Consider the following 10,073-nt stretch of genomic DNA (forward strand, 5'->3'; position numbering starts at 1 on the left):
GGACTCGATCTTAGAGGTCTCTTCCAACCTTAATGATTCTATGATTCTATGATTCTATAGATAGATAGATAGTAGGACACAGCTTCCCCTGACAGCTCTTGACAGACTATGCTGCTGCCCCGCTTCTGCCTACCCATAGCCACTCACACTTATTGAGGGTCTCTCCAAGCAGTACATCAGGTTTTCTTCAGAAAACAGTTTAATATTACACCCCCCCCACCCCCAGCAATTCCAGTCCTTCATCACACGTGCATCCTTGGAGGCTGACAGCTGAATCTGCCAGTCTGAGGAATGGTCCCAAGGATTTTGCTTTAAAACTGAGCAAGTCTTTCCAGGCCCTGAATCAGGGGAGAAGTGCTGCAAACAGGACCCCACAAGGACTGGTCAAGTATGAAAAGTTATAAAACCTAACACAAATAACTATCTACAAGAGCTGCCCAGGAGATTCTGGTTGATGGTGCAGCATCATGGGGCAGTCAGGAGCAGCAGTCCCCTCCAAGGACTCCATGGGAGGTACAGGCACTGGTGGCCCATGTTTCAGCTGCAGAGGGGTGTGAGGTACCAAGGCTTGGCAGGGCAAACTGGCAGAAGGCACCTCCTCCCACAGACCCTCTCCAGGGCTCTGCTCCTTCCCTCCAGAGATCAACTATCACCAGGAGAGATGCACCAGGGCATCACTGCCCTGTCGATCTAGGAGAGATTGAACCTTACCGGCTTGTGTGCATTCACTGCAGAGTTACGTGGTGCTGTATTACACATGCACTCAGATCGAGGGCTACACAATTCAGTTGGAAGGGGCTTTCCTTGCACTGACACAGATACACCAGTCAGTATTTGGGTACTCCCTCCCCAGGTGAGTGCAGGCTCCAGCCAGGGCTGCTGAGCCATGGCAGGGCTGCAAATAATGCAGCATCCCCTTGCAAGGACTTGTGAGGACAAGAGGGAAATGGAGGAGATGAATTTCTCCACCTGCCTTGACAGCTGCAGACTGGCACATGCTGGAAAGGCCATCGCTGGACCAGAGAGGGGTTGAGCAACCCAGGGATGGAGTTTAAAACCAGATAGTTTAAACTTTGAGGCTCACAAGCCTAAAAGGAAGCTCCTAATTAAATGAATACCCAGGGAAGCACTCGCTGGCCGGGCTGGGGGTCCCCCCGATCCTTCCATAAGGGTTAACCAACACCCCGACATCGACACAGGGTCACCCAGAGCATGGTTGTCTGGCTGCCCTTGCTGAGCCCCCACGCCAGCCCTGGCCCCCCCAGCCTCTTCTCCTGCGCCCCCAGGATGCTCCAGCACAGAAAGGGATGGAAAGTTTTGTAACCCCTAACAGGACCCAAGCAGGTCTCAAAACCAAGAAAACTGAGGTGGGGGGACATTTTCAGCAGCTTCTCGCTGGTGTCCTGAGAGCCCCCCTGCACTGGCAGTTCAGGGGTTTGTGGCAGGGCTGGGGGTTCAGGCTGGGTTAAAACCAGGCTGCACCAGCCAGCTTGGAAGCAGGCTGGGATTCATGGTATTCATCAGGGATGCTGACAGGAGAGGCTGGGAAGGGGATCGACATCTCTGAAGCCCCTGAATCTTTGGTGTTCGTGGTGGGCTGGATGCTGCAAACCCTTTAACGCAGGGAACAGGAGTTTTCCCATCCCTGACACCGCTGCGTGCGGAGGAGCAGAGCTTTAAATATCCTGGGTCAGAGCGCTGGAAGTAAAGAGTTTCTTTTTTGGTGCTGACTTCTGTTGCAACTTGATATTCCGGTTGAGTGGAAGAAAAAAAAGGAAGAAAAGACACAACTACTTTTGTGGCTGCAACACCCAGCTCCGGCTGGGGGAACTCCCACCCCTTGCTGGGACGGCACGCACGTGCCAGGGCAGCTCTGAGCGATTGCATGGCCAGAGGAATTTCCTCCCCTGGAAACACCCAGGTCACAGCAGTACCACGTCTGAGTGAGAAATAACCAGATTCACTGTCTCTGACATGGTTTGGGTGAAAGCCCCATTTCAGCATTCCCTATCCTCCCTTAGCAAGGTTAAGGGGCAAAGCTGGGGCATGTTTGCTCACATCTGCCTCTTGCAGCTTTCATGCGCCCTTCTCAGCAGTGACACTGTGCAACTGTGAGCTGGTTCAATAATTTCCATGTGCCCAACACCTAGTGTGAAAATAGGAAGGATTGGGGCTTTTTGTAGGGTTTCAAACTCACTGTGAGCATTGAGAGTCTTCTGAAAGTCATCACTCTCGTTACTGCTCACTAAGGACAGGGAAGGGCTGCTGCTGGCTTTCGGTAAGGGATGGGCAATTGCAGTTCATCCCGGTGGGTTGTCATCTGCAGCTTAGGGTGCAAGGAAGCACCAGCAGCATTTCAGGGTGCACGCTGAACTGGTGGCCCAGCTAATATCCAGACACAGGCATGAAGCTGACATCTCAGCGGTGAAATCATTCATACTACAGAGGAGGGGGGTTAGTGTTAGTGAAATTCCCAGCAGCAGCTGCAGAAACCTGCAGATTACGTCAGGGATGAATCCAGTTAATGTGAAGTGAGATAAAACACAATTTAACATCCTCGGAGAGATGTATGCAACATGGGTGTGCAGTACCTTTGGGCAGGTTTAACTTTAGTAAAGCCCAGGAATGAAGAAGCTGTTGCAGGTGCCCTGTATCAGTGGGTCATCTGCAGCAGAGCCTGCTTGGTGAGTTTGCTGGGGGGCTGACCTTTGAGATGCAGGAGAAACATTTCCTCTTTGAACTGCTCTGCAGAGATAATTAATTTTGTAATGGATTTCCTGTTCTTTTTATAGAACAGGGGAAGCTGGCAGATAGCATCTAAGCTTGCTTTAGTGAGAGCCGGACATAATTATATTTGCTGGATAACCTGATATTTTCTTAAAACATGGTTTTCTTTGGTTTGATCCAAAGCATCACACCGGGATTCAAACAGGCTTCAGTGGGAGTAGAGAGGAATATTGGGCAGCAGTCAAACAGTGCTCTGTGGGTGCACAGGAATGACCCAAAGACATGAACTGCCCTATGATCAGATCAAAGGTCCCTCTAGCCCAGTGCTGTCTCCAGCAGTGGTAGGAGAGGACAGCACATGAGCCCAGCCCTTGCTGCCATCTGATCCCCATGGACTTCTCCAGCATCCACCACTGTTACGTTACAGAAGTTAGACGGCACATCCCTCTCTGTTGCTTCTGCTGTCTCTTTTTTGATCTGTTGTCCATCAACCCAGTCTGAACCCACGGATACCCCCTGCCTCTGCAGCCTCCCATGTCAGTGGGATGTAGAAGTTTGCTGGTCCCACAGCACAGAGGCAGGATTTCACTTTTCAGCAGCCCTGTGAGGTTTTGCTGGGCCACAGTAGGGCATACATTTTATGTCAGCTCCTAATGAAACCCTTTTGAACAGCCTCCAGGATACCCCGCATCCTTAAGTTGCTCCAGCTGAGCCTCTCTCGCTTCAGGAGAATGATGTGTTTCCCAGTGCTGGAAGCTCTTTGCATTGCATGCAGAAATGCAAAATCCACCCAACTTCCCAGCAGTAATCAGGCATTTATATCCCGTGCAACAAAGTGGAGAGTTCCCACTCTGTTGCTGGACTTCGACCTGCGTGTTGATCTTCGAGATGTTAATCTAGCTTTCCCTTCAGTTAACATTACTTTCCCTTTACAGATCTGGGCAGCAAATAGTAAGATCCACCTGATAAATCCCTCCTCCTCCTCTCAGCAAGCTTTGCTGATCCCTGGGCTATTGCCTTTGCCCTCACCTGGGCAGACTCCATCCTCTTGCCAGGCACTTTCCCGTGCCACCCATATGCTCCTCACACCTCAACAGAGGTGTCCACTGAGCACATCTGCAGACCTGAGACCTTCACTCAGGGCACATGGCCAGCACCCAAACAAACCTGCAGCACCAGCCCCACTCTTCCTCCTCCCGATGTCCTGAGTGAGCCCCCCTGCATGGTGGCCCCTGGATGCCACACCATCATCCATCCCAAACATCTTACAACGCAGCCTCCCCTCTCTACCAGCAGGCACAAAACAACAGACATGAAACCAGAGCAGCAACGTGAAAATGCCTTGGGAAATTTTTGCTTTAATTAAACCTAATATTCTTGTTATAAATGACCAGTCTGGAATCCCATTAGATTCTTGGTCTCGGTGACTTCCTATTATATTAACATTTCATTGACTGTCTCCTTATCCTTGGTCGTAAGACATAGAGAGCAGGACCCCTGCTCCCTCTCTCCAGGCCATTTGGTACTTCTAGTCCTCCTGTCGCATCCCTTTGGACAGTGAGCCCAGGCCGAGCAGCTTCTTGCCACAGCAGAGCTGTTTGCAGCACGGAACATTTCCAGGTGCCTTCTCCAGACTGTGCAGCTTTAGGACGCCTGTCTGTGACCAGATCTGCAGGCTGGAGCCAGCTGGGACCTCGTCATGCCCTTCACATTACTCGGTGATTTCCCCCTCACGAGTCCTGATGTTTGTCTGCTCTTCAGACTGCAGCTGCCCCCCGAGCAGGAGTTTTAGGTGAGTGTCCTCTGCCCATTGCAGCTAAATCAATAGAGACTGCTGCCTAGTGCCAAGTCAGGATTGCAAAAACAAGCAAAGCTTTGCACGGCATGATGAATGGCTGAGGAACAAACGGAGGTTTACTGGGTCCAGTGCCAGATCATACACCTTGTACACCCCATTCATGAACCTGGCACTGGCTGGATGGGGACACACATGTCTGCACTACCCAGGAAACAAAACTCAGGGCCAGGTCGAGCCTGGGGCAAAGGGACGAGCATTGCTCAAAGTAATCCAGCTGTGTCAGCTGCCAGGCTGGGAGCTGCCTCCTCAAGTCCTCCCAACACTGGTGGAGGGGATCTCCAAGCTCACGGGACTGGTCAGCCTTGGTCACATACTGGTGGGAACTTGGCAGCAGTGCCGAGGTGAGCCCGAGCTCCCTGGTTAATCCTGCTAGCCAAACTGTGGTAGCACAAATGATTCCACTTGAAAGCTTTGGGCCACAGGCACCTTGGACCATACTTGCAGGCAAAGATGCTGATGTGGCACCAATTTCAGATATAAGGGAGTTCAGCCAGAGATGACCAGAAGGAGGTTAAATATTTCCCCACAGGGAATCAACCCTTGGCCCCGAGCACAGTTCCCACAGCTACAGCTTCATGATCCTTGACTATAGTGAACGCTCCCTTTTAACTGACCTGCTGGGCACCTGCCAGCCTGGCAGCAGGATCTGTTAGCCTCTGCTTTTGCCGTGTCTCCTGATGCTATGCAGAGCTTCCAGCGTGTCTGGCAAATTAGAGGGCTTGAAGGGATTGTGGCTCCAGGATGTTGCAGGGCCTGAAAGTGCAAACTGATTTGAAAAAGTGGGCAAAACAGCAGGAGTTGGGCATGTTGGCTGTATCAGTGACCGTTTAACAGTGGTCTGGAGCAACTTCTGACTTGGCTCCCACCTCTGCTGTGAGCTGGGAGGTTGACATAAACCAGGAGAAGGACTATTGCCTGCATGCCCCATTCCTTGTGCTTTTCTTCAGCTTTCCTTGGGAGCTGCTGGTAGACGTGGGATACCGGGTTAGAGAAACCTGAGGGCTTACACGAGCTTCCTCTCATCAGCAGTTGATGGAGGTTATCGTACCCTGTCTGATTGAAACCAAAGAGCGAACACATTGCAAATTCTCTCAGCACACCCTCTGCCATCCTCTCCTCCTCCCACCGCATTTGGAAGAGCAATGGGGCTACCTCGGCTTCCCCGCGGAGGTGCAGACTACAAAGAGGAGCTTGGTGGGGTCTCCTCTTCTGTGTTCCTCTTCTGCTTCTGATCAGCACCGACCACATCCTCATCCCGCAGCGGGTGTCAGGGCCTTTGAGCCAGTGCTTGCTCTGCTGGGGAGTCTCGCTGGGCTGAAGAAAGTCTGCCATGGGATCCAGTCTGCATCAGCACTTCTGAAAAATCAGACTCTCATCAGTGCCTGAACACAAAATTAGGAGCTGGACATTATGGGCCTATTTATACCGACCCATATCTTGCTGTCCAGACCAAAAGCAGTTCTTCAGACTGAGAATTTGTGTTTCAGATTTGTCTTTTAAAGTAAATCAGGCCTGCTGAAAATATAAAATTAAAGCAAAAACCATGCAGAAAGGATCCGTGCCTTCCTTGGTGAATTGCCTCAGGGCACACATTTATTAAAGGCAGAAATACAGAATGGTGGAGATAATGAACCTGTCTTGCTTGCCTGTGGTCCAGTTCTGGTCCCATGAATAGGCTGATGGTTCGGGTTTATGGGTGTCTCTGGTAGACATCAGTGCAAATGCAGAGATGCTGCAAAACAACTTTGTCTCTGCAGGCCTGGAGGAACGGCCTTTCTTAAACACCCTCTGCCAGGGGGAGCAAAAAAATGCTGCTTGTGATGCTGCTCCTTGCCTTGACCCTTTGGAGCAATAAATAAAGCTTGTGAATGCCCCATGCTGAGCAAGGAGTGAGCTCCAGTTTGCAGCCATGTCTAAGCCAGCTGTCATAATAGCTCAATGACAGGGAAGTCCTGACCACGGGCATCACATCTGGTCCTCCTAAGCTTTGGTGATGTGTGTTGCCTGTTCTGGTGGCCTCCTCTGATACAAAGTGGCCTGGAACTACATTGTCCTGCTTCTCCTCTCCGCTGACTCTGGATGAACCATCTCTGGCTTCCCAGTTTCTATGTGTGAGCTGCAGTTTGCAGTCAGCAATGTTCACACCCGGCTTTATTCACACTCTGTAGTCAGTTGGCTCCTCTCTGCTGACGTATCTTGCAGAAGCTACTGGGTGGAGCCAGGCTGCTTAGGAGCTTTGCTGTTCCCAATATGTGATGTTGGGTTGCTCATTGGACAGGAGGGCGATGCAGAGAGCTCAGACCTGCCTTGCTGGGCTCAGCTGCAAAATCCTGCTCTCTTTTTTTCTGGGATTACTTGGATGAAATACAAAGTTCATTTTCACACTGGAGACTGGAACAGTGTGTTTCACCTGTAGGGAAGAGGCTTACTGGGATGAAATCCTCTAGGAGAGTACAAGAACACGTTTCTTTTTATGGCTAACCAACACAGGTGGGTAGAGGGGAGGGGAGCCTTCCTGGGAAGGTCCTGGGCTGCCCTCAGCGGTTAAAGAAGAAGGACTTGAGGCTCTGCAGAAACTGTGACTTCTGTCTCTGCTTCTGCTTCTTCCGGATGATGGGGATCCAGACAAGGCCACAAACGAGGAGCATCAGTCCCAAGGATAGGAAAGCCGGGCCACACATTTTGTAAACGTTTTTGTTTTTGATTTGGATGCAAGACAGGCTGGTGATGACCATCCCGAAGAGGAAGACAGCTGCTCCGACAGACATGACAATGACTGGCTTGTGGTATATGTCCCACTTGCTTCTGGATGCGCTGGTCCAGACGGACTCGCTCCGGGAGCTGATGCAGAGGGTGCTGGCCGTGTTACTGGTCATCAGCTCCTTGGACTGAGGAGACTTCTCACTCCCGTCAGGACTCTTGGGGGGAATTTCCATTGTGACGGGATCTGAGGAGGAGACCTGAGATGGACAAAAGAGAAAGAGCAGAGCAGAGCTAGTGATGGAGGATGGATTGAGTGCTTTCCATTTGGTCATTAATCAGTGCCAAGTCAAATGAAGGTGGAGAAGGCTTTGTGGGTCACTGCAGGGAGAGAAGAGCATCACACCTATGAGAGCAATGAAATGTAGGAATAGGCAACAGGGTCCTGCAGGTAGGCTGGACTGGGGATGCCTGCAGTCCCGCTGCCCACACATGGACAGCGGGACTCCTGCAGTCCCTGTCCATGTCCTGAGACTTTCCAGCTCACCAGCTTCCAGCTCCCACAGGGTTTCAGTGGTGGGATGATTAGATGTCCCTTGGGACCCACTACCCTGAGCCTCCCAGGGCTCTTGGCTGCTTTCAGGGGAGTATCAGGGTGCTGCAAGCAGGGCTGGTGATGCTGCCTGTGGGGAAGAGCTCTGTATCCCCGGACCCACTTTCCCTCCCAGATCCCAAATTACACCTCATCACCTTGTGGCATGATCATGTCTCCCTCTTGCAGGTGGGGAAACTGAGGCACAGGTGTGCCATGTCAGGCCCGCTCAGCAGGAGAGCAGAAAGCACTCTCCCATAGGCTGAGCGCTTCCTCTGGGCCCCTGGGGCTGGAGTTCCTCGCTGCCACATCCAGCCTAGACATGTCAGCCTCGTAGTAGCTGCAGCACAGGAGCTTCTCATTTCCTACCTAATGCACAGATGGGAGATGGGGAAATGCTTGTCACACAGGAAATATTTCTCCAGCTCTAAGCTGGGGCAGGCTGCTGCGGGAGGGCTCTTGGTCTCGGTAGCAGAAGCACACCGAAACGCTCTGCCTTGCGATGGCTGGGTCAGCAGTGTGGCTTTTTGAGGCATTATTTTTTCACCAGCTCAAGGAGGAAATACATTTTCCCAGAAACAAAGTGCCTTTAGAACTGAGAAACCATTATGGTAAATGGGAAGGGCCGAGCATTATGTTAACCACTATTTCCTCAGGGCTCTGCTGAGGAGACAAGGGCAGGACGCTGGATCAGGGAGTACTCCTGATGCATGGTCTGACCTGCTGCTGGGAAGCCCAGCAGAGATGAAGCCATGCAGGTACCAGGGCTGAGGAGAGCGGGAGAGACTGGGGACGTGGATGCTTTGCACCCAGAAATCAGATTTTTTTTTTGCAAAGCGAACTCCTGCCTGAGCTGCCAGGTTTTCTCCCAGGGGCTCAGCAGTGTCAGGACAGCTGGGACTGACCTGTCCTCTGCCAGCCTTTCGGGCTGTCCCCACCCTCAGGGCATGGGGATGCTCTGCAGCAGGAGTGCGACAAGCCGTGCCAGCCTGAAGCAGCGCAGGGCCCTGCATCGCCCTTCTGCCAGCACCACAAAGGAGAGCCCCTGGTGATTGCTGCCAGCCCCAAAGCTGACCCTGTGGGGCTTCCCCATTCAGGGCAGCAGTCAAGCTCAAGCCGTAACGGCGCTGGCCTGGACACAAGCCCCTGGTGGGGCTCAGATGGATGGGCAGTGCCACCAGAGCTCTGTGCCTGCTCCACTGCCAAGCACAGCTCTTCCTAAGCACTACGCAAGCTTTGAGCCTAAGTGGGCTTTGATCCGGAGCAGTTAATTTAAAACCCTGCTTCGGCCCTCATTTGGCACTCACAGCACCGTGGGCTGTGTGTTTGCTCAGTTCAGCCCTGGCTGCACCCAGACCCACTGCTGGCCCGTGGGATGGCTCACCAGGAGGTGCACATCATGGGTGATACCGGGCTGGATTTGCATACTGCATATGCCACGGGAAGGCCTGTGGCTGCAGCGGGAGGCAACGAGGCGTAGATGAGATAAGCGTGAAGCCCGGCGGCCCCAGCTTGTTTCTCGTTGCTGTTAATCAATGTGAGAGCATGTACCACCTAAGTGCAGCTGCACAGAAGCTGCAAAGCTGGCACAGCTCCAGAGGCACCATTTTAAGGAAACCTGCCTGTATCTGGGCCATACTGGGCCCAGTGCCCATCTAGGGATGCTGATGGCTGGGTGCCATAAGCACCTCCCTTATTCTTTCACCTGTGTCCCCTGCCAAGGTTTGTGGTTTATTCTGAAAAGAGACAGATGTAATTTTTCAACTTAGTCCCCCCAACACAGCGACTGTTGCAGAAATGCAGATCTGGTGGTATCGACATATTTTGTGATGTTTCAGGTTTGCCAAACTTGGACCAACAAGCAAAAATCAAAAGCCAAGAGCAATGGACATGGTTTACATCCCTCCCATCCACAGCTTTCACCCCTCTCTGGACAGATGGGGCCATTTCTGCCATCCTGATGTGTCTTCTACAGCACTTGATCAGAGATGATCAAGCACTTGACAAGGCAGGTAAGTTTGGTCATAGTAGCAAGCTCTAGTTTCTCTGCTTTTCTTCCTTTTGAGTTGCTAACCCTATCTCTGTGAGCTGGACTGATTGCAGTGGAGCATGCTGACCCCTTGGCTTCGCACAATCATAGAATCATTAAGGTCGGAAAAGACCTCTAAGATCATCGAGTCCAACCGTCGACCCAAC

The 10,073-nt window shown here is 52.0% G+C and overlaps 1 protein-coding gene across 1 annotated transcript; it reads right to left on the bottom strand.

Annotated features, from left to right (window-relative positions):
* Nucleotides 1-7,122: 7,122 nt before the first annotated feature.
* PIRT (phosphoinositide interacting regulator of transient receptor potential channels) lies at nt 7,123-7,539 on the bottom strand. The gene has a single exon (XM_009282798.2). The coding sequence runs from the start codon at nt 7,519-7,521 to the stop codon at nt 7,123-7,125; it is 399 nt and encodes a 132-aa protein (XP_009281073.1). The 5' UTR covers nt 7,522-7,539.
* Nucleotides 7,540-10,073: the final 2,534 nt, after the last annotated feature.

Source organism: Aptenodytes forsteri, unplaced genomic scaffold (assembly GCF_000699145.1).
Source record: "Aptenodytes forsteri isolate BGI_AS27 unplaced genomic scaffold, ASM69914v1 Scaffold22, whole genome shotgun sequence".
Taxonomy (NCBI): domain Eukaryota; kingdom Metazoa; phylum Chordata; class Aves; order Sphenisciformes; family Spheniscidae; genus Aptenodytes; species Aptenodytes forsteri.